General features: G+C 40.4%; 1 protein-coding gene across 1 annotated transcript in view; it reads right to left on the reverse strand.

The window, feature by feature from the left end:
• Positions 1–2,410: 2,410 nt before the first annotated feature.
• lipca (lipase, hepatic a) overlaps positions 2,411–25,286 on the reverse strand; it is a 67,550-nt gene continuing 44,674 nt past the window's right edge. The window contains exons 2-9 of the mRNA XM_072278430.1: positions 21,883–22,055; positions 20,052–20,231; positions 16,333–16,450; positions 8,319–8,552; positions 6,924–7,166; positions 6,141–6,261; positions 3,709–3,927; positions 2,411–2,678 (exon numbers count right to left, since the gene is read on the reverse strand). Of these exons, the coding sequence (XP_072134531.1) occupies positions 2,567–2,678; positions 3,709–3,927; positions 6,141–6,261; positions 6,924–7,166; positions 8,319–8,552; positions 16,333–16,450; positions 20,052–20,231; positions 21,883–22,055 (1,400 nt within the window). The 3' untranslated portion in view covers positions 2,411–2,566. The remainder of the gene's footprint in view (positions 2,679–3,708; positions 3,928–6,140; positions 6,262–6,923; positions 7,167–8,318; positions 8,553–16,332; positions 16,451–20,051; positions 20,232–21,882; positions 22,056–25,286) is intronic.

Genomic DNA, 25,286 nt, shown 5'->3' on the forward strand with positions numbered 1-25,286 from the left:
AATTACTGATAATTTCATTTAGGTTGGTCTTCGTACTAAGGAAGAAGTGGCTGCAATCTCTATGTATACAGTATCTAACGCAGAGAGGTGCATTTACAATCAAAATTGCACTGCAACCGATGGAAAAGTGCTCATTAGTCGGTGTGGTTAAATCATATTTTAGCTGCAGTTCACCTACATAACTTTATAACACAGCATACAGATTTTTGGGTTCTGTTTGTGCTCTTTGCATGAAGTCAAAGGAACAAGGTTCTACTTGCTTGGAATCTGGGATTTGTATCATCTGCTGGAGACTGGAATTGGGCAGATGTCTGCCTTCAACCTATTGTTTTCAGTGTCAACAAAACATTTAGATTATTGTTAATGTAACCAGACATCTGTTACTGCGACTCTTCAGATGCTGTAAACGTGAGAATCCTGGGCCGCTACTGCAGACCTGGCCCTGTCAAGTTTCTATCTTTACAAATGCAGAGGTGTGAAACCAATGTGTGGGATGTGAAACATTTAATTTTAACATGTTCCTTCAGCTGTTCTAATATTTATTAAGTGTCTGTATCAGGACTGATGAAGCAGCTTAATTTTTCAGACTAAAGAGAACTGGTGACATTTATCCAAGCCGAGGCTATAGTCCTTTCACCCCCAAAATTAATATGGAAATCTTGGACAAATTTATCTCCACATAAAGATATGGAAGGGCAAAATAAATCAGCAAAAGGCAATGGTGTATCATTCAGTAGATTTTAATTAAGGAATTGAGTAAGAGGCAGTGTGAAGCACTGGCTGCCTTTTTAATCCTCTTCTTTATTTGTTATTGATGCCATTGAAGTGGCTCTGGGTCACTGCACATCAGTGAGAGACTTAAAAGCTATTACCATGGTTGAAATGTGATGCCACCAATCTTACTGTCAAAGAGAAAGAATAAAGTCTAGTAGTGAGTTGCCTGGAGCAAGAGGATTGTGGATGAATATTAAATGCAGTCAAATTTCCCATTAAACCTGGTGCTCTCTTGATTGGATGCTGTTCAAGTTGAGCATCCAACCAAATCAGAGATTTTAAATTCTATAGATGTATGGAATATGGCAAGTTTTGGGACAAAATAGTAAATTATCGAAGATTTAAAAGTGCAAACTTCTCATGAGGATACAAACTTATTAAGTTAGTTTCACCAAATTATTGTTGATTGTGCACCTGCCTTGTGACAGTTTACAAAAATAATAGTGTTTTGGCTCACTTCATCAGGAATATCAGGCATATTCTTTTGGCCATCAGGAGGGTGGTACAGGAGCCTCAGGACTCATACCACCAGGTTCAGGAACTGTTATTACCCCTCACCCATCAGGGCTCCTGAATGAGGTGGGATAACTTCACTCAACATTGTGCAACTTCACTCGCCTCATCGCTGAACTGTTCCCACAACTTATGGACTCACTTTCAAAGACTCTTCATCTCATGTTCTGGATGGTTATTGCATATTTATTTATTATTATTATTTCTTTTTTTTGTATTTGTAAACTTTATTGTCTTTTACACATTGGTTGTTTGTCCTGTTGGGTGTGGTCTTTCATTGATTCTACTAGATTCCTTGGATTTACTGAGTATGCCTGCAAGAAAATGAATCTCGGGGTTTTATATGGTGACATATATGCACTTTAATAAATTTACTTTGAACCTTGTACTTAAAATAGAAAACATATGCTTTTAAATTTTACCATAATTGTGAACCATTATTAGTAAAAGAAATAATTATTTAGAAATAAATGGTATAAGATTTAAAATTCATTATGGTGACGAGGGGCATTGATCACATCACCATTTTACTTTTTCCCCCAAGTAAAATATGAATGTTCCTTTAAAATTATAGTATAAAAATATGCATACTTTTCTGCAGAAATTTTTAACTAGTTTGCCAGTTTTCAATGTAGGACTATTTTTTTCGGCTTCCATTCTAATTATATTAATTGCTTGACTCTGTAGATTAAATGCACCATTGCAATCCCAGGTACGGAATTTCCATAAATCAATATATTTTAAGCACTTTGTGTATCATGTGGTATAGCTTTCAACACATTGTGCTAACCAGCCATTAGTTGAGAATTTACTGCCTTTAATACACATTCTTTTGTTGGTAGCTTTACCTCTTGCAGTTCCAAGCAACAGCATTAAAGAGTCTATGAACACCATAGCTACCATTTTATGGTCTTTGTATACATTCTCATCCTTGATCTCTTTTTTAAATTAAGATTTTAAACTTTCATAATCCAGACTTGCATTCTTGTATAATAAATAGAAAAATACATTGTCTCTTCTGCATCTCTTGGAGATGAAATTGTTCAAAATGCCATATTAATTATTGTGGTTTAAGTGATTTAAGTATATTTGTTCATAATAAACCTCTTTTACACAATGAGACTTTGGTTAAATTCCTTTATTGTAGTTGTCGTTAATATATTTGCACTTCCTTTTGGTGATGAAAGTGTATTGTTGTTAGCCAGAACATGCTTCTGAGTTTTGAGTGAATTCTGTGCACTGTCAATCTTGGATTCGTTTCCCTTGATTTGGTCTGTATTTACTTCGGTCTTCTATGGTGCCGTCTTGTATTACCTCCACATCTAACAAACGTTTTCTCTTGGGCTGGTTGAAGATGCATGTTGATGGTGTTAAGTGAACAGAAGATTACTCTGGAAAGAATTTTTAAAAATACATTAATTAGTGGTCATACTCAGCCTACAAAACACAGTGAAATTTGTCACGTGATCATAACCTAACTGAATAGTTTTGTCAACTACGTGGCTGTTGAGTTTGGCTACCTGACAAACACATCCCTCTCCATAGTGCTAATAACTTGGTGCTGTTAATCAGAAAATACTGTTATAACAAAGAAAAATGATTTTACAAATGAAAAATACTTTAAGCCTACTGGAAGAATGTCTGTAAATATGTGTAAAACTAATTCATTTATTAATAAGGTGCTAATCTGCATGTTCACTAGCCCAAAATAGACTCTTAAATCATAGTTCATAAAGTCCCACAGACACCATTTTTCACAAGCTTTCAGCAAGCGACAGGCGGTTCATTTTTAGAGTGTTTGGATTTTGTAAGGTGTCATTTAATGCCACAGTGTTAATTATCAATGTGGTGCATTAAAGGAACATACAGACACCAATGCGCATTCAAATCACCAATGCCCCTGATTTCTACCTGGTGTTCAATGTAAATATTGGGCCACTGTTGAAAGATGTGTGTGAATAATGGGCTGTGTAAATTAAACGAAATCCTTTTGACAATGAACCTGTGTCCATGATAGAGAATTCAATGTGTAGAATGTAAATAAGCAGGAATGTGAATGGCAAGACTAATCTTTAATTCATGTAAAAAAAAGGTTCTATTCTAAACTGCAGTCTTCTCCAAGTTACAGCAGGGTTCCATTTCTGTGAACTGTATGTAACCCAAAAAGCTCACAAGTCAGAAATGTGGCTGTGAATCGAATATTCAGAAAATGCCTGCGGCAGTCGGCTAATCTATCCCACCATCTTTTGAATATTCATTCATACGTATAGTTGTTCATAAACTGGGAAGGACCTGCATCGTCAAATAGTTTAATCTGATGTGATTTCTTGTCATTTTATGAATTTGAGAGAATGGATTTGATTACATGATGTTAAAATTAATCTGACGAATGGATGCAACCTTTTTATATCCATAGCTTACTTATGTTGTGTTTCTCCAGCTTTAACTCTTATTTTTCTGACAGTAAGCTCTGGGTTAAAGTTGTTCTGTCTCCATGGAAAATATGTTTGAACAGCCCTCCAGAGGTTTGTCCAGGCAACAGAGTTTTCCCATTTGAACTTCAGCATCATTAAATTGCCAATGTTAACGTCAGTATGAATCAGAAAAGAGTAGGTTTTGTTGGTAGTGATGCTCTCCACTCTGAAATAAAATCAAAGTGTCTACATTATAAGAGACACAAGAGATGGTAGATGCTGAAATCTGGAGCAACAGGTAAGATGCTGAAGGAGCTCATCAGGTCAGGCAGCATTTATGGAGGGAATTGACTGTTGATGTTTCGGCTCATCATTTTAAATCTCCCTTCCAGCAGTCCAGATAAAGAGTTTTGACCCAAAATGCCAACTATTCGTCTCCCTCCATAGGTCTTGCCTGAGCCTATGAGTTTCTCCAGCTTTTTTCCACTGTAATAAAATCGTCATTCAGGTAAGAGCTTTAAATATAAGTAGCTCAACCATTTCATTTACTGTTAAATAAGTAACTCAGAATTTTTTTAGCTTAAAATATCTAGTTGATTATTACATTTCCTTACATAGTTGTCTGGATATGTAGAAATTTATGCTGGATTAAAAGACTCAAACCAAATGTAGAAGGCCAGGAATGTAGGTCCCTGTATAAACAGTTAAAACCCAAGGGCTTGATTTAGAGTAATACTTTGATCTTCATTAATAAGCTGTTCCAGCGCACTGAGTCTGCGCAACGAAGTTCAGGTAGGATTCTTGCCTCTTTATTGCCCGACACTGGTCATTAGGAAACTTCTGTACTAAAGTGTGATGCCCTCACCGAAACAACAGTCAAAAGTACCTTGTTGAATACTACAACTTCTCCTGAAAGTGGGAATCTGTCTCTTTTAGGGGATATGAGCCGCGGTTTTACAAGCAGGAAGAGCAGATCCTCGGTCACATTTCATTAAATCAGCGTCTCTGAATCTTTAAGTACATGTGTTTGTCCAACTCTTTGCAACTGTTGTTATTCTAAGATAGTATGGATGTACCCTGACACAAGCCAACATGCAGCAGGTGGACATTGTCCAGAAAAATTAGAAAGTAATCTCAGTAAACACCATTAAGGACAGAGGTAATAGATTATTGATGAGATACAAAACCAAGGACCTTTTTGATAAAGAAAGCATGCTTGATGTGATGGCTGATATGTATTTCAATGTAGTATCAGAAAAAACTTATAGGCATTTATCTTTATTGAGTGTTTGTTGATTGGATATTATTTCCTTGCGTTGTACTTGTGACTGAACTTCAAAAATAGTGATTCACTTAGGGGCCGGAGCAGTTGATCTATTTTCCTTTCCATTAAAGGAAAATTGAGATTGGATGTGATACTTCAGTCACAATTTAGAGATGTTTTAGTCTTTCATTTATGTTTATGCATAAAATGTACAGCCCTTATTCTGTTATACTAATGAATACAGAAAATGCATCTAGCTGTATTTCAATTAGCAGATTATATAAATTCCATTGTGTAAGGGGAACAGAATAACTAAAGTGCAGGTCAGAGATTATTAGAATATTGATTGCATTAATCCTAAATGTATTCTTGCCCTTTTTCCTATCACAATGACTCTAAAAATGCAAATAGACCCATTATACAGGTATATCCAGCATCTTTTTCAAAGTTCATCTTTTTCGGTATTACAAACACTAAATGTAACAATGAATTAGGAGTTCACACACAAACAGAAAATGGAAACAGGAGTGGACCATTTGCCCCTTCTTGCCTCTCCTGCCCCATCATGATTAATTCTCTTTCATTACTATATACCTGCTCTCTTATACTCCATCTTGCCTCCATCTTGAATATACTCAATGTTTTGGCCTCCACCGCCTGCTATGGGAGAGAGTTCTACAGGTTCACCTCCCTGTGAGTGAAGAGTGTTCTCCTCATCTCAGTCTTACCCTGTATCCCAGCAATGCGACCCCTGGTCACTTTTACTTTGGTTCTAAACCACCGCAGCCGAGGGAAGCTTCCTCCCTATGTTTATCCTGTTGGGCCTGTCAGAATTTTGTATTTCTCAATGAGTTGATCTTTAACCTCTCCTCTTACAACAGTACAACTATTCCTGGAATCAGACCAATGAATATTTTTAAGTTTTCCAGATTTTGGAGGGCAAGGTGCGTACCTCAACATTACAGGATAAATGTGTGCTCATCCAAAGTCTCAGCTGTACATTTTATTTTTGAAAGTTTCATGTCTCTGCTTCAGCATTCCCCTGTGAGGTGTAATTTTTTGAAGTCGTCTGCCTTTAGAAATAGTACAGCTGCTATGTTATTGTGAGATGTAGAACAAATGCAAAAGTGAACATTGGATTTGTGGCTTCTATGTCATAAAAGTACAGTACTCACAACTTGATTGGTAGATTTTCAGCATCACCCTCTGTTCCAAATAAGGACACCTTCAGCGATGGTTCCAACTTATAGTGCTCTGTCTGGTTGATGAAGCGAATCTTGAATTGGTAATGATAGACTAGGCAAAATGAAATAAAATCAGTTATGAAGTGACATGCAAGTTTATAACTAGTGACCTTGGTGTTTTCTGCCTCCTCTGATTTTCTTCTCCACTTCCCCATAGAGGCTAAGTGTTGCAAGGGTTATTTTGAATGGAAAGCTGTGTAAGCTGGTTATCAACTCAGCACTGGAGATAGCCCACCTTGGCTCACATCTACACAAGAATAGTAAACAAGCAAGAGAAAGTCTGCATATACTGGAACTGTCCTGCCGAAGGTTTTTGGCCCAAAATGTCGACTGTACTTTTTCCATCGATGCTGCCTGGCCTGCTGAGTTCCTCCAGCATTTTGTGTGTGTACACAAGAACAGTTTCCACTGTTGGCCCCATTAGATTCAGGAAACCCAGCACATTTTTATTCTGTACCCTTAATGAACAGATAATTGCAGCAACCTCTCTACTTACCACCATAAAACATAGGAGCAGAATTAGGCCATTCAGCCCATCAAGTCTGATCCCGGATCCCACTCAACCCCATAACACCTGCCTTCTCACCATTTCCTTTGATGCCCTGACCAATCAGGGAACTATCTGGGTTAGAGGTTCAAATTCTGAAAAGTGTCCATTTAAATATTTTTAAAATTATTTTTCCTGAAGGGAAGCAATGGAAATAATCGGCTCACCTTTATATGGCATGTTAGCACGGGTTTTCAGAAACATTTTTTTGCTCCTTTGTGTCCGGACCTTTTTAATATTGTAGCCCAGTGTATTGCATCGATTCTTCCTGCAGCTCAGACAGACTCCTTTGTTAAATGTGCTCAGGTCATTGCACCAATATGCAACACTTTGCTTGTCTTCATTCAGCAAAGAATCAATGAACAAGTGTACTGATCTCTCATGTGCACACTTCACAGTTTCTGTAATACCTAAAAGATCACAGAAGAAATGAACAATTGATATGACAACCTTCTGAGAATTGTGGAGTTAGTAAAATTGCAATTTGTCATCTTTTTGCTGGGATGATATATGATGCAATGATGGGTGCAGATGCACACAGTGCAGAAACTCAGGCAAACATCCACTGGCTTGTGATGCTATTTGAGCAGCAAATGGTCCCCATAATTTGCAAGTGTGCAGAGTAATTATATAGAAATACATGCTTGCTATTACATTCAATCTATGTTTTCCTGTCTATTGGTTTTAATCCTGAAATGAATTTATTAACTTAACCTAAGTGCTGTGGAACTGATTTGAGTCTGAATTCTTGGATTGGCTGTTTTAATTGATAATACTAATATCTACAACTCCCCTATGAGCTTGAACTGCCTGAGGTAATATACACAAAATTCTGGAGGGACTCTGCAGGTCAGGCAGCGTGTATGGAGAGGAAGATATTCCTCTTGACCTGTAGAGTTCCTCCAGCATCTTTTTGAGTGGGTGTGGGGGGGGGGGGGCTCAAGATTTCCAGCATTCACAAAATCTCTTGTAGTTCAGGCCAGATGTCTGGATTTATAAAGATTTTGCACCTGTAAAACCCATTGCCAGTTATTTTGATAATTAGAAGGTATAACAGTAATATTTTTATGCATCTAGATGTTTTACTTGTGTATCCAGTATTAGAGAAAGTAGATGGTTTATAGGGGAGGCAGGAAGTGATTGATAACTGAGATAAGGAAAAGTCAACGTGGCTGACCCCGCCCAATAAAAGAAATAGAGGACATTCCTATGCACACTGATTTGGGATTTGAACTGATAATGTTGCACAACTCTGTTCTGGAGGCTACGCTCCACTCAGTGGCCTCGACCAATGGGCTGTGCTTCTCGTGATTGTTTCAATACGGCCTTCCAGAAGTTATGCTAAAATACAATATTGTTGCTACAATAGAACTCTATGAAGGCCGAGTACACAAAATATCTTGGATGTTCTCTTTAATTCAATCCACACCTGTTCATCTACATCAAATGTATCAATAATCACATCAATGCCATTTTGTTACTTCTGTACAAAAAAAAACACAAGTATTTTGGTGTGACAAAAAAATAATGTGTAACTGTTTCTTCAAAGTCTTGAGGCCTACCTAGAATTCCATACTGTGCGATGTGATTGTAGACGTGTTGGATATGACAGCCAGGTTGGAAAGTGCCACCATTTGGATAGAAATCGTAGTGGGCCACGGGTTGATTGATTCCAACACTCAGGCCCATGTGCTCTTGTGTGAAGGTGTGAAGTGCATCTACAAAGCTTGCATCATCAGGAGATAAACGTTCCGTTGATGACATGCCTTCAAACAAGGGTCCAGCAGGATCAAGACCTGGGCAATAAACAATAGAATAAATATTTCTATGCCTGCATTTCATGACTTAAGAAAGGGATAAATTAACTAATGGCCAAATTAAGAGTTTATTGGAGCTTGATTGTGTCGAAATGTGAAAATGTAGCACAGCAAGATGTTTGAAACAGGCTTGAAGATTCAAGGTATCTTGTTGGGAATAAATATTTGCCAGTACACTGGAGGAGATCTTTGTTTTTCAATTAATTGCAAAGGATATATTGTGTTCAGCTGGGAGTGCAGACAGGGATTTAGGAGTAATACCTTCCACAGTGCAGCATGTCCTCCGTAGTACGCTGAGGGGTTGGGCTTGATTTTGTGCTCAAATTTCCAGCATAGGACTTGAGCTGCGCAGAAATAGTGCAAACATGGATAATGGGACATTTGTACTTGACTACAAGTGCCCACTTCTAAGCATTATTTAGATACTGCATTCCAAACAGTAACGATGCATTTCAAGATTAAAAAAAACTTCAAAGACACAATTAATTAGTTTGAAAGTGATCCGAAATCTGTCATAATGCATCTTAATCTACAATACAATAAAGCAATCAGGAGTTACTCATCTATTAATACATTGCAATGGGTTGCAGCAAAGGAAAAGTCAGTGGCAGAAATGACAATAGAAGGATTTTTAAAAGCACAGGGAACTAACTACTGGTACCATTATTAATATTTTATTTCTGTATTATTTTCTATAAGCAGGATAGTGGCTGAAATATTTTATAAAAGCCACTGAGCCCAACAGAAACATAAAACAAAAAGGACACTTGTTTAAGATCAAATTCCTGAACTATCCTTTGTAACATTCTCTTGATTTTGAATTGAGATGCTTGTTGAGGCAGTATTGATGGTTGAGTGGTGTGAGTGCTGTGTTACAATACTTCCAGACTGATGCCCTGGGCATGCATAGAATGCCTCAGGACCCTGGAAACCTGGATCTTGTATTCTTCATGGAGATCCAACTTTTAATCTCCCTTCTATTCACGTATCTACTTCCCAAATTTAAGGGGGAAACCAGGCAACTAAAGGATTTAGAATCTATGAAATCCAGACTCACTCATACTTGTGGGATGGTTGTGGGGTGGGTGTTGAGGGGGGAACTCATTATTGGGTATTATTCAAAGTCTTCATTTAAGTTATAGTTCTTCATATGCCACAGGAAAAAAAATGATAAGGGCTCAGTGGTGAAGGGTCAGTGGATTTAAGGAGCTCCTACAAAATTTACTTCAGAAAATACACTCAGGCCACTTTATTAGGCACACCTGTACGCCTGTTCGTTAGTGCAAATATCTAATCAGCCAGTCGTGTGGCAGCACCTCAATAAGTTAAGACTAAACATCAGAATGGAGAAGAAATTTGATCTAAATGACTTTGACCATGGAATGATTGTTGGTGCCAGATGGGGTGGTTTGAGTATTTCAGAAACTGCTGATCTCCTGGGATTTTCATGTATGACTGTCTCTATAGTTTACAGATAACCAAAGAACTTCCAGTAAATAGCAGCTCTGTGGGTGAAGACCCCTTGTTAATGAGAGAGGTCAGACGAGAATGGCCAGACTGGTTCAAGCTGACAGGGAGGAGACAGTAACTCAAGTAACCACAGGTTATAACAGTGATGTGCAGATGAGCATCTTTGAATGCACAACACGTCGACCCTTGAAGTACAGCAGCAGGAGACCATGAACATACACTCAGTGGCCACTTTATTAGGTACAGGTTGACCACTGAGTGTATATTTAACTGCACAATCAGAATCAGGTTTAATATCACCAGCATATGTCATGAAATTTGTTAACTTTGCAGCAGCAGTACAATGAAATACATAATAATAGAGGTAAAAAAAATTACAATAAATATATATATTATAAAATAATTAAATAAGTAGTTCAAAAATAGAAATTAAAAAAGTAATGTGGTAGTGTTCACGGGTTCAATGTCCATTCAGAAATCAGATGGCAGAGGGGAAAAAGCTGTTCCTGAATCATTGCATGTGTGTCTTCAGGCTCCTGTCCCTCCTCTCTGATAGCAATGAGAAGAGGGCATGCCCTGGATAATGAAGGTGCTTAATGTTGGATGCCGCCTTTTTGAGACATCGCTCCTTGAACATGTCCTGGATGCTGGGAGTCTGCTGCCCATGACTGAGCTGACTAAGTTTACAAGTCCCTATGGCTTATTTCAATCCTGTGCAGGAGCTCCTCCCCTACCTGCATACCAAACAGTGATGCGGCCAGTTGGAATGATCTCCACAGTACATCTGTAGAAATTTGTGATTGTAGAAATTTGCAATAGCTTTGTGCAAAAAGTGTGCAGATTGTAGGGCTCTTTGCTTTGGAACTGAAAATATGAATGAATAGAATGAGGAGTGGGTTGTAATACTGAGTCCAGTGATAGGAAATTCAGCCCATCTGATTGGATCCCTGTCTGATTAATGGTTACAGAAATGAAAGAAAGCCCTGAACAGGTCAGAATGTGTAATATATGCGCACACTCACGATGACATCAGGTAAGACCAGCAGCAAACAAAATCATTGCTTTTCATTGTTGTCATGGCTGTGAATTTTAATTAGTTTAAGGTTTCTTTTCAGCGGTAACACTGCAGTTACTATGGGAACATTTTTCTTTGAAGCTGTCTTCAGTCACAACGTGATTGATGTAATTTGCAGCAAATAAAGGTTCAATGCACGTCAAACAGCAGTGATACTGCCATGGCTATTTGCCGATGCCTCATGAACATCATTCAGATTAGGATTCATTTATGTATCACATCTTCATTGAAGCATACGTGAAATCCGTTGTTTGCGTTAACCTGCAAGTGTCGACACACATTCTGACGCCAATCTAGCATGACCACCGCATTCACAGAATGCCAGAAGCAAGAACAGCAACTAAACAAGCGATGAGACTCACTCCCACGCAGCTCTGAAGCCCCAGGGCAGCCTGTCGCTGGCCTCCATCTTCCAGTGGACTCACAAGAGGCAGACATTGAACCTTCAACTTCCCCACTGGACTCAGAGAGTATGAGATCCAGGGCTCCAGTCTTTCTCAACTTCTAGATTTCTGATCACCTGTGGGCTTCGATCTTCTGTATCAACCCAAGCTCATTGGTGATGACAAATGAGGTCCCTGAACTCTCACCCTTGAATGTTGGACTTTCCAATGACTGGAACCACAAACCCTAGGCCTTTATCTCTGGTCTTTGCTGACTCATGTACATAGGGGGTCACTTACCCTTATTCCTCCTGCCAAATCCAACTGATAACTCACTAGCCTGGGTGGTAGGCACCAACCCTCTTCCTCACTGATCTACTAGCCCAACATCTAGCCACAGATGTCCTTCGTCACACGTCCACATCGCTGGCCTTAGGCACAGAGCGATAGCCTCTCCTGCTCCGAATGCTGTCCCAGAGCTGCAATTTGTTTGGACTGAAAGCCACAGTTTCCTGAATTTCAGGAATGTAACGTTAGAAATCACTTTCATGATAACTTTCTAAGAGGGAATTGCATAAATAAACAAAAGGAGATAAAAAAAGGCAAATCCTATGAAGGAACAAAGGACTGGGACTAGTTGAACAGATTTTTCAAAGAGCGAACATGGGCCCTCCTCTGTGTTCTATGATTCTGTAAGTGAATTAGCGATTTCCTTTCTAGTGCATTCCTTGTGAAGGGGCAGTGCGATTTTACTGACTGCCTTTAATAATGAAACAAAGGCACCAGATTTAGGAGAAGGGTTGTGGACACAGCTCAGCACATCACAGAAACCAGCCTCCCCTCTAAAAGAGGCTGACTACACTTCTCACTGCTTCAGTGAAACAGCCAGCATAATCAAAGGCCCCCCGCCCCCATGCTAAACATTCTCTCTTCTCCCTTCTCCCATCAGGTTGAAGGTACAAAAGTCTGAAAGCAGGTACCAAGCTCAAGGACAGCTTTTATCCCACTGTTCTACACAGTCCCCTAGTATGATAAAATAGAATCTTGATGACACAATCTACCTCATTATAGTCTTGGACCTTACTGTCTGCCTGCACTAAACTTCCCCTGTAGTTGTAACATTTTATGCTGCAGTCTGGTTTTTTTCCTTGTCCTACCTCGATGCCCTGTGTAAGTAATTGATCTGTATGAACAGTCTTCAACACAAGCTGTTCGATGTCCCTCAGTACATGTGACAATAATAAACCAATTCCAGAGTAACACAGACAAAATGCTGGATGAACTCACCTGGCCAGGCAGCATCTGTGGAAAGGAATGAAGGGTTTTGGGCCGAGATCCTTGATCAGGACTGAACCAACTCCAGTTCCAGGGTCACAATCAGAATCAGCTTTAATATCATTGGCATATGTTGTAACTTGTTTTGTTGTTTTGCAGCAGCAGTAGAGTGTAATACATAAAATACTATAAATTGCAGTAAGAAATGTATATAAATTAAATAAGTAGTGAAAAAAGAGAACAAAAATAGTAAGGTAGTGATAATGAGTTGGTTCATCGTCCATCCTGAAATCTAATGGCAGTGGGGAAAAAGCTGTTCCTAAAATGTTGACCGTGTGTCTGCGGGCTCCTGTACCTCCTCTCTGATGGTAGTAATAAGAAGAGAGCACATCCTGGGTGATGGGGGTCTCTAATGATGGATGCCACCTTTATTAGTCGTCGCCATTTGAAGATTTTCTTGATGCTGGGGGGCTGGCTGAGTCTGCATCCTCTGCAGCTTTTGCCGATTCTGTGCAGTCGTGTCTCCAGATCAGACGGTGATGCAACCAGTTGGAATGTCCTCCATAGTACATCTGTAGAAATTTGTTATAGTCTTTGGTGACATACCAAATCTCCTGAAACTCCTAATTAAATATAGCCGCTGACATGCCTTCTTTGTAATCAATATGTTGGGCCCAGGATAGATCTTCACCCAGGAACCTGAATCTGCTTATCCTTTTCAATTCTGACTCCTCGATGGAGGACTGGTGTGTGTGCCCTTCACATCCTTTTCCTGAAGTCTTACTGACATTGAGTGCAAGGTTATAGTTATGACATCACTCAACCAGTCAATGTATCTCACTCTTATATCCTTGTTGTGATTTGAGATTTGCCAGTTATGTCATTGGCAAATTTATAGATAATGTTTGAGCAGTGCCTAGCCACACATTTATGAGCATAGAGAAAGTAAAGCAGTAAATGTGTAGAGAGAGTCCTGAATGCCACAGATCTAGCCTTCAGCAGACCACAATCCTCCTGGTTCATCCATGGCTTTTGGTTTGGGTATATCCAGTATGATCTCAAAGGCACACACTCATCCACGTTGGCTTTTATCCCTCTGTTATAAGACTATTGAACAGTCCCCTAGTATGATAAAATGTACTCTTGACATCACAATCAGTGACAACTGTAGCATATTTATTCAGATTCAGTCCACCAACTCAAAGCAGTTCTGTAAGTACCCCCCCCCCCCACTTCCATTTTCCATGCCTTCTTGGTCTTGACCATTGTTGCTGTGGTCTTAAATCTTTGCCTATACTGTGGGAGTAGAAGTACAGCCAGGTGATTGGACTTTCCAAAGTGCAAGGTAAGCATTCTAAATGGTGGTATAACAGTGGTCAAGTGTGTTGGCTGTTCTGGTTCCACAGGTGATATACTGGTGGTAGTTGTTCAGAGACTTCTTCAAGCTGGCCTGGTCAAAATCCCCCACAATGAATGGGAAGGCATTAGGGTGTGCTGTTTCGTGACTGCTGATTGCGAAGTTTAACTCCTCCAGTGCCTGCCTGATGTTGGCCTGAGATGGAATATACACCTCTACTGGAGCGACGTTGGAAAATTCCCTCGGCATGTAAAATGAATGACATTTGACCTCTAGATGTTTGAGGTCAGGTGAGCAGGACTGAGAAAGAACCAACACGTCTGTGCACTATGATGAGTTAATCATAACATACTCCATGTCCTCTGCCTTTAAAAAACTGAGCTGTCCTGCTATCGAGCTGCAACGCTGCTTCAGAAATGGTGTGGGTAGCTATGTTTTTGTACAGCATGGATAAAGCCCTTTGACCCAAGCAGACTGACCATGTCAATGACATTGCCCACCCAACTGGTCTCAATTTCCTGCACTTGGCCCACATCCCTCCCAGCCCCACCTCTGCATGTGGTGTTTCCTCTATTGCAGCTGCCCCCACCTCTTACCCTAGTGGCTCATTCCATACACTCACATGAAAAAGTTGACCCTCACTTCTCTTTAAAATCTGTCCCATCTCACTCTAATTCTGTGCCTTTAGTTTTGGACCCCCTTAACTTATCCAAACTTATCTACGCCTCCCAAAATTTTGAACACTTATATACACTTACTGGGCACTTTATTAAGTACGTCCTGTACCTAATAAAGTGGCCGCTAAGTGTACATTTGCCTCTCATTCTCCTATGTTCCAGGGAATAAAGACCAAGTCCGGGCAACTTCTCCCAAAGCTCAGGCTCTCTAGCCCTGGCAACATCCTTGTAAATCTCATACATACCCCATAGATATGACACATCTTTGTACATACCAAAACTTTCAGAAACATATAGAGATGGACATCTTTTCATACAACAGGTATTAGAAATCTGGAATTCTCTCCTCAAGAGCTTGGTACTGCCAATACAGTTGGAGCTCTGAATCCTGAGAATGTGAGAGGTATGGGAGTGTTATACAATTAAATGAAGCTGAGGTACAGTATAGACCAGCTGGGATCTTACTGAAGGATAGTGAATGCCTGAATGGCCAATTCAGGTAATGGAAGACCTGACTTTAGCCAGATTCTCCCATGTGTTTAAAGAATTTTACAAGATGGGAAAGTTAGTTGTGGAAATGCAAACATGTATTCACTCACAGCTGGGTACAGTATATTGTATGTCCCTTTAGTTTCATTGTGGACATAGAAGTGATATGATGAAATGCAGGATCCAAATCTAGAGGAAGTACGTGCAGAATGATATACTAGGGTTGACTATATAGTCTAATCAATGCATAACGAGGCAATTTTGTTTTGACAATTTTTTGCAGTTCCTAAAACACTTTAATTTGACATTTGAGAAACCTGGTTTCATGGGTGAATCATTGGGCTGGCTTATAAAAATCCATCATATCAATAACAAGTCCTTTTTTAATACATGAAAGAACAGATTGTCAGTCGCTACTGAATATATAGATCCCCAGGGATGACTTGCGTCATTGAAAATAGTATAAAATACAGCATTGCTGTGGAGGTGGGATAAATCCCACCCATTGTCCATCTCCCAACCTGCACCAAAGTGCCTTTTGCCAATGACTTCTGTAATCGCTGACTTGCACTGATGGAAAATAATCAGTTCTCTGAGATTCTCAGGAACAGAACCCTTATCTAGCCTGGAGACTGTCTGTACATTCATAAAATCAATGGGCAGACCTTCTCCGAACATACAGGTAAAGAAACAGTGACAAGAAGAGTTTAACCACTGAATACACTTGGTTATGACTTATATAGAACTAAGAAAATCCCATGAACATTATACGTCAGGCAAATGATTCTATGACCTGAGTTGTATCCAAGAAATACACAGGAAGAACATATTCTACTTGGTGAAATGACCTGATTTGTTATGGTCATCAGTTAAATTTATTTTATTTCATATTACGTTGTCCTGAGAATGTTTTATTGGATTCTCAGCAATGTTTCATTACAAACAACACGAGAAATGTTGACTTTGAACATGTGTTTTTCTCCATGAGGAATTTGTATAAGTCCTCAGGCATTATTTACATTTTCAGTATTACCTGTAATTCTCCCAATTTTGGTTGGTCCAGTGATATAACTTCCAGCAAATCCTGAAACATGAGCCCCAAGACTGTATCCAATCAGATGAACCTTTGCTTTTGAAATCCTAAAGTATTCCTGAGAATGTGAAAGATTCACACTGTCAGTAGAGGCATCCTTGCAATCTTCAAATGTTGAATGGAAAACATCTTAATGCAGGAATATGTAGGCAGCCTTCTGTTGCCACTAATGGCCAATAAATAAAGACTTGAGGAACGAGAATACAGCTGCTCAAATTAGTTGCTCTTGATCAAAACCACAAAGTGCCCAACTTATAAATGACCGCCATGATAATTTAAACCTTTGCTCTGTACAGATCTCAGAATTATGCTGTGGACAGGTTGCCGAATGTCTCCCCCTCCCAATTTTTAATTATGCTCTGAAGGTACTGTAGTGACAAACTGCCTCAGGATGTCCTGAGGTCGTGAAAAGTGGAATAAAAATGGGATCCTTTTTTGTTGTGCCATCTCAATTAATTTTGAGATTCATTTTAGATGAGATGAGAACAATTCATTTTCATTTTAAAATATTTATTGTCTATCAAACGCTGATTGACTTCCGTGCAAATCCAAGAAAATTTATGATTAGCGTGGTAGCAGTTTAGCGGATTTTTCTTTGACTTGGTTTTCCAATAGATTGTTGCCTAATATTCCCAAACCTAGAAGTGCCAGATATTATGAAAGTGTTTGGAAAATGCACAGTACACTGGCTTTGCTCGAATTGGAACTTGGGTAAAACAACAGCATGACCTCGTAACTACACTGACCTGTTCCAGCAGAGATTTTTCATTGTGAAGTTTACATCATGTACTTGAGCAAATTCCAACTGAATTTTGAGAAGGTATAAGATTTTAGAGGACCAGCTTTGGTAAAATAAGCAATATAGTCCCGAGAACTTGAAAACACAACTGCTAAACTTAGTTAATTTGGATCCTGCACTAATCTGATAATGGACCATTCAATTTGTGCCAAAAATTCTGCATCCATCTTGCATCATATTCATCCCCTTTAAGTTCTATTGTACTCTGAGATAAATATCAGGCTCACTTACTTGATCGGTCCCTTGCCTTCCACTGTCAAGCCCAAGAATCTATTATCGACAATTGCATCTTTGCATTTAACACTCCAGCATCCTGTTGTTCCCATGCTGTGTATTGGCACAAGTTGCTCAGAACTCTGCTGCACTCTCCCCATCCTCTTTCTGATGGTCTGGTTTCACTGGCCCTCTGTTTCCAACACAAGTTATCTTTTGCTAATTCCTCCATGAACTTGCTTTTCCTGCCACTGCAGCCTGTACCTGTCCTATAGTCCCGGCTCTGTCCTCTGTATTGTCTCAATTCACCAAGTCTTTGATCATCTACATTTTAGCTCTGTAATGATATCTATAAAACCTCTCAAATGTTAAATGTGCCTTCATACATTTTCTTGAGCACACCAGTTATCGCTCCTCTTTCTTCAATGGATTTGCAACCATTTACCCTCTGTTTGGGGAATCACTCTCTTAAAGTTACTACTTAATTAGCCTTTTGGTTGGTTGTATTTGAGGATTACATCAATGAAGACGAAATAGTTTCTGCTGTAATCAAAAGATTTTGCAGCATGTCACACAGCAAAAGATGAAAATGGAAGGGTTCACTTTGGAACGTCTGGGGTGTGATTAATGTGGTGGACAGGATGGTTAGTGAGCTGGTTACACTGCAGTTACAGAGAGAGAGAGAGGTATGTGGGCATCAGGCAGGACAGGAGTCAGCAGTCTATTATGCCTCATGTCATCATTGTGTTTGATCTGTTGTTTCCCGTTGACCTGCTCTCTGGGTAGCTTGGTCTAACCCTGCACGATCCGAGCTGCAGGCAGTGATTCCACCTACGCACAGAAATCAATTCTGTAGATAAGTGATTCTATTTAGCTTTAATGTTATTTATGGACTCCACCACCCCCCCCCCCCATGCTATTAAAGAGATTTATTTCTGCACTTTAGCCAGATTTGTCTTTGCTTTTTCTTGATTTAACAAGTCTCACCCTAAAAGCTTTTTAACTGTGGAAGCCCTTGAATTCCTTGTTCATGGTTTAAGCTAAATGCAATGCAAAGCAAACCATAGTCTGCCTCCTAATGTGAAAACCCAGATCAGAAGTGCTGTCGGCAGTAAGCCCGACACCAGTGGTGGTACTGTAAAGAGAAGGAGATTGCAATGTTCCTGGGGCAGCAGTGCTGGTCCATTTGAAGCCTGTATTCAATGGTTTCAGGTTCAGAAGCAACATGAATCCATTGCTGCTATTTAACCCAGAATGCTTGTAAGCCGGATTCTGCATTACCAGTTAGGCAAGAATAACTTGACGCCAATGGAAGTGGGAACATGTAGTGTGTCAGGGACGGCCGTCAGTGTGAAGCATTAACTCTGTACCTTACTCCACTGCTACTGGTTGAGCAACCTAGGATGCCAAGAACCTCCTGCTCCAACTCATGTTTAATTGGAAATGTTTTGAATAAATTTTCAATTAAAGATAACATTGAAAACTCTAAGGGTTGTTCTGTCCAAACCACTTGTGTCAGTGGGTTATCTCTTTCTCTGGGCAACTAAAGACAATCAATGAGGGGCAAAAACGTGCTGGAGGAACTCAATGGGTCAGGCAGCATCTGTGGGAGGAGAGGAATGGTTAACCGACACAGGGTCTCCACTTGAAACACTGACCATTTCTTCCCCACCCAAAGATGCTGCTCGACCCATTCAGTTCTGCCATCTGTTGTGTTCCTCGATGAATATGGGGTTTTCCTTGGATGTTCACAGAGTAAGTGAGTGAAACAAGGCAATAGAAATCAGCGTCACAGAAGTGTGCAAATTAGATTTGGCAAATTATGCTTTCCATCTGAAAGTTATGTTGAAAATGCAGAAAAAGATCTGCATGTAAATGAAGAATAGAATGGAACCAAAAAATGAAGGCAGAACCTCTAGCAAACAAATCAACTGAGCAATTATATTTTGAAAGATTAAACAAAAGAAAATGTAACAGAACAGAGTTAACAAGACCAAAGGGAATGAACAATTAAGAGGAAAAAGGGAGATAATCAAACAAGTAGAAGGCATTTCAAGGGATAAAAGAGCCAAAAACAACGAGGGAAGTGGTTGAGAAAAGGCAGATAAGCTCTCAGAAACCATCAGGTTCTTCCTTTTTTATTTTGCGTGAGATTTTTCTACTTTCACTATTGCAGTCCGTGAACTCTCCATAATCTGTACTGGCTGGAGGCTTGTGTCTCGCTAGGAACCCCTTGGCCTGAAGATTCACTAACACTAGAAAGTCGATTTTGTATTGATCGGCTGACAGGCTTCCTGATCCGAGCTTTAGTCTGGCCAGTCCAGCGTTTTAAATTGGTGAGCATCAAATTGAAAAGCTCCTGAATCAGTAGTAATCGTATTCATTGGCCTGACCAAAGTTGCACCAATTTCATTCTGTGCTTTTCCACCCACAACCTGTGACAGTAGAAATGATACTGGGATTTTGCAGCTGCTTTTTTTAGTTTTTAATTGGACAATATTTATTGTCCACTGCTGCGTTTTCTAATCACTCAGTAACAACCTTAAGTATTGATCAGACTACAGGGCAAAGAAGATCAAATCAAAAATAAGCAATAACTGTGACAGAAAGGAAACTATTACGAGATCTCCTTTTTTTATAGACTCACCTCCAGCCAGTCCAATAAATCTGCGATCTCCTGGCCAACTATTCGTGTATTCTTCACTGCGACTGGATAATGTCGATGTGCCAGAGTCAGCCAATCAACTACAATCACATTAACGTCCTTCAGTCTTATCTTGAGTGCCGCCGACAACTTCCAGATCCAGCTTTCAAAGGCTCCATCAACCTGGAGAGACCAGGAGTTTTAGGTAAATGAGAATCCATTTTGCACTACCACTTCTGTTGTTTATACCGTGAGAAACGTGCCTGAGTAGGAAGGCAGATGATCAACACGTGGGAATAGAGGATTGTTGTTCTCACGGAGACATGGCTGAAGGAAGGATGAGACTACCAGGATGATGACATCGCTCAGCGATCACAATCTGACAGCTGGTGTTTACAAATCACATGACCTTCTCAACCTACCTCTTCTAACCCATGGGCACTGCTCTTTCCATTCCGTTCTCCCTCATGTAATCATAAAAGGCATGTCTCCAGCATGCTTCATTCCTCAACACACAACCAAACACAAGAGGTAAACTACATTCATCAAACTAACTAAATGGCTAAAGGGAGGCTAAGCCAAGTTTGGGTAGGTACTGGATGGTGGGGGTATGGAGGCCGATGGTCCTGGTGCAGGTCATGGGAGGGGGCTTGGCTTGGCTTGGACTAGATGGGTCAAAGGGCCTGCTTTTGTGCTGTACTTTTCTATGATTCTATGACTATAAATATTCATGAACTGTTATCAAATGCACACTAATGTAGAAACTACAGCAAATTTAGTCTTTCTGTCTTTTAAAATTCAAACAATTTAATTGTCAAAGCTAATATTTAGGTTACATTTATTAATTTCTTCTCAATTGCAGAGTAATCTCATATTAAGATAGATTATTTTGGTTGGTAGCATTTACTTTTTGAATCCTGTGTACATATAAACAATAAATAGAATCATAGAATGATACAGCAGGGAAACATGTCATTCGACACACTAAGTCTGCACTGACCGTCAGCCACCCATTTATACTAATCCTAAACTAATCCAATTTTATATTTTCCCCACACTCCCAATCAACCACCACTCGTCCAGATACGAAGAGCAGTGTTGAGCAGCCAACTACCCTACCAACCAACATCTTTGTGTATGTGGGAGGAAACAGGAACACCCAGAGGAAACCCACACAGTCACAGGGAGAACCGGCAGAGCCCATACAGACAGTGTCAGAGTTCAGGACCCACACGGTCACAGGGACAATCGGCAGAGTCCGTACAGACTCTCCCACTACTGTCTCTGCTGCCTTGCACACGGTGCACACTCTCCTGCTATTGTCTCTGCTGCCTTGCACCCTCTCCTGCTATTGTCTCTGCTGCCGTGCACACTATGCACACTCTCCTGCTATTGTCTCTGCTGCCTTTAACACGGTGCACACTGTCCTGCTATAGTCTCTGCTGCCGTGCACATGGAGCACACTCTCCTGCTATTGTCTCTGCTGCCGTGAACACTGTGCACTCTCTCCCACTATTGTCTCTGCTGCCTCGAACACGGTGCACACTGTCCTGCTATAGTCTCTGCTGCCTTGCACACTCTCCCACTACTGTCTCTGCTGCCTCGCACACTGCACACACTCTCAAGCTATTGTCTCTGCTGTCTTGCACACTGTTCACACTCTCCCACTATTGTCTCTGCTACCCTTCTCTCTGTGCACACTCTCCCACTTTAGATGCATTAATTACTAAATTGAGACTAAAGAATCACATTTCATTCCAGCATGCATGGGGAGGTGAGTCCTGTACTTCGCATCATCCTTTTCTCTACCCACGAAGGAAAGAAGTAGTGTTACCGTCCACCCATGGATGATCATCACCAAAGGATGTGAAGTGTTGAAGCCGCAGGTGTCCAGGCTCTCTGGCCGGTTAGGTGTGATGCAGCAGGTCTCTGTGTTCGATAACTGCCCCTTGAAAAGGCAAAATTTGGTGGTGGCTGTACTTGGTCTTCTACGAACAGAGGCATCTTCTGTTGTACAAAAAGCACACTAGGATCATTATAGAATAGTCTCAAAGGTTAACAGACATGGCTGATCTTAAGCAGCATGCACAAAATGCTGGGGAAACACAGGAAGTCAGGCAGCATCTATTGAGAGGGGTAAATATTGTATGTTTCGGGCTGAGACTCCTCACTAGGCCTTGGCCTAAAACTTTGACTGTTTACACCTCTCCATTGATGCTGCGTGACTTGCTGAGTTCCTCCAGCATTTCGTGCGTGTTGCTGAAGACCTCCAGCATCTGCTGTGTTTGTGGGTGATCTTAAGCTATTGGTTAAAAATAAGCGATCAAAAAGAGGATTTTATCTTTTAATTTTCATGTGAATATTGTTTAGGCTGAGAAAATTTAACTGGACAGTTCAACATGAGGCTTTTGTGGGATTAATGAGTTCTCTTTCTAAAATGTTGATCCAATTATCCTCCAAAATATTGTGGAAAAAAATTCAATGTGAGTATGATTTAAAAGTTTAATACAGTTTCTGGGGTAACGTGTGATTAAAATTGTAAGCAACGAAGCTTCTGGCAGGGTTTCTGCTGACAATGAACTGACTGCATGTGCTGGGGATCACCTGCCTTCAGGCTTGATGAAGAGCACTAGGATGGTGAGAAAAGACACAGCACTGATTGCATTCAGGTTGTTAAGTTGCTCTAGCTGAAGACAAACTTCTACCAAATTCAGAAAATTCACACAAGGTGTTTTGCTAAAGTGGGGGTTCATGTCAGGTTTGTTTATTTGTTCTGACATTATATTGACAGAATTATTCAAGTATGTTGAAGTCTGTTCATCTCTAGGTCATGTATTGTGACATAAAATAAACAAAAGGATTGTATTGGACCAGAATATTTCAGACCATGATGCTTGAACATACGAACCAAGAGATCCACAGTCCGCTGAGGTGGCTTCAGGCCTGGCGAACAAGGAAAGTACAAGAGGTCGAGGTACGACATCCAGAAAGCCACCTTACACCCAGCTCTGAGACACCAGGCCTCGTAATTAGATTCCAAGCAATTGTTGATTGAAGTCTCTCTGGTGCTTCCTGCTCCCTCCCCTCTCCCTCCTCCCTCCCTCCTCCTTTTTTCCCAACCATGTTTCCCCTCTCCCTGCCCCCTTCCCACTTTCAGTCCACAATAGAGACCCATATCAGAATTGGTTTTATTATTGCTCACATATGTCATGAAATTTGTTTTTTTTTTGCGGCAGCAGTACAGTGCAATACATAAAATTACTACAGTACTGTGCAAATGTCTTAGGCACCATAGCTATATCTATGAGCCTAAAACTTTGCACAGTACTCTTGGTTTCACTCAGATGAGTTCACTGCCTTCTATGCTCGCTTTGACTGTCAAAACCTTCACAAACTCCCACAGCCTCCGACAACCCTGCGATTTCAGTCTCAGAGGTTGGTGTGAGAGCATCCTTCAGGACGGTGAAACCACAGCAAGCATCTGGCCCAGATGGGGTACCTGACCGAGTACTGAAGACCCATGTTGGTCAACCAGCTTGGGTGTTCACTGACATCTTTAACTTCTCACTTCAGCAGTCTGAGCTACCCAGCTACTTCAAGCAGGCTTGGTGCCTGAGAAGAATGTCATCTAGTGATGAAGTACTTTGAGAGGTTGGTGATGAAACATCAACTACTGCCTGAAGAGTGATTGGATCCACTTCAATTTGACTACCATCCCAACAGGTCAACAGCAGATGCCATTTCATTGGCTCTTCACTCAACCCAGCAAGATCTGCACAGTGAAGATGCATATATCAGGATGCTCTTCATTGATTACAGCTCAGCATTTAATGCTATAATCCCCTCAAAACTAATCAATAAGCTTAGTCCTTAATACCTTCTTATTCAACTGGATCCTTGACTTCCTCACTTGCAGACTCCAGTCAGTTCAAATTGGCAACAACATCTCTTCCACAATCTCCATCAGCACAGGAGCACCACAAGGATATGATCTAAGTGCCCTGCTCCGCTCACTTTGCACTTGACTGTCGTTGGCAAAATCAAAGATGGTGACAAATCAGCATATGGGAGGGAGACTGAAAATCTGGCTGAGCAGTGCCACAGCAACAACCTCTCACTCAATGTCAGCAAGGCCAAGGAAACAATTATTGACTACAGAAGATCCTCATTGGGGGATCAGAGGTGGAGAGGGTCAGCAACTTTAAATTCCTCAGCTTTATCGTTTCAGAGGTCCAGCACGTAAGTGCCTTCATAAAGGGGGAAAGGCAGTGCCTCAGCTTTCTTAGAAGTTTGTGAAGATTCAGCATGACATCTAAAACTCTGAAAAACTTTTATAGATATGTGATAAGGGTATATTGACTGGTTGTATCAATGCCTTTTATGAAAACATCAATGATCTTGAATGGAAAAGTCTACAAAGAGAAGTTGATATGGTCCAGTTCATCACGGATAAAGCCCTTCCCCACAATGAGCACATCCACATGGAGCGCTATTGAAGGGAAGCAGCATCCATTATCAAGGAACCCCACCATCCAGACCATACTCTCCTCTCATTGCTGCCATCAGGGAGGAGGTACAAGAACCTCAGGACCTATATCACCAATTTCAGGAACAGTTAATGCCCCTGAACCATCAGGTTCATGAACCAGGGTTGATAACTTCACTTAACTTCAATCACCCCAACACTGAACTGTTCCCACAATCTATGGACTCACTTTCAAGGACTCCTAATCTCATGTTGTCAATATTTATTAGTTATTAATACTAACAGCACTGTGGGTGTACCTGCACCTCAGGGACTGCACCACCTTCTCAAGGGCAACTAGGGATGGGTAATACATGCTGGCTTAGCTGGTGACGCCCACATCCTGTAAATGAATAAATTTAAAAAAATATTATTTTTTGTTTCTTTATATTTACAGTGAATGCCCACAAGGGAATGAATCTCAGGGTTGTATATGGTGACATATATGTAGTTTGATAATAAATTTACTTTCAACTTTGAACCTGCACATTTAATGACATGACGTTAAGCTGCAGTAGGAAATTTTGTGCAAACACCAAACAACTGAAGATGCTGAAAATCTGACTTGAAACAGAAAATGCTATAAATACCCGGCAGATTAGGAAATGTTCATAGAAAAGAAACAGAGTCAACATCTCAGGCCTGTTCCTCTCTCCGCAGATACTGCCTGACCTGCTGAGTGTTTATAGCATTTTCTGGTTTTGATTAATGCT

The sequence above is a fragment of the Mobula birostris genome, chromosome 14 (genome assembly GCF_030028105.1).
Source record: "Mobula birostris isolate sMobBir1 chromosome 14, sMobBir1.hap1, whole genome shotgun sequence".
Classification (NCBI taxonomy): Eukaryota; Metazoa; Chordata; class Chondrichthyes; order Myliobatiformes; family Myliobatidae; genus Mobula; species Mobula birostris.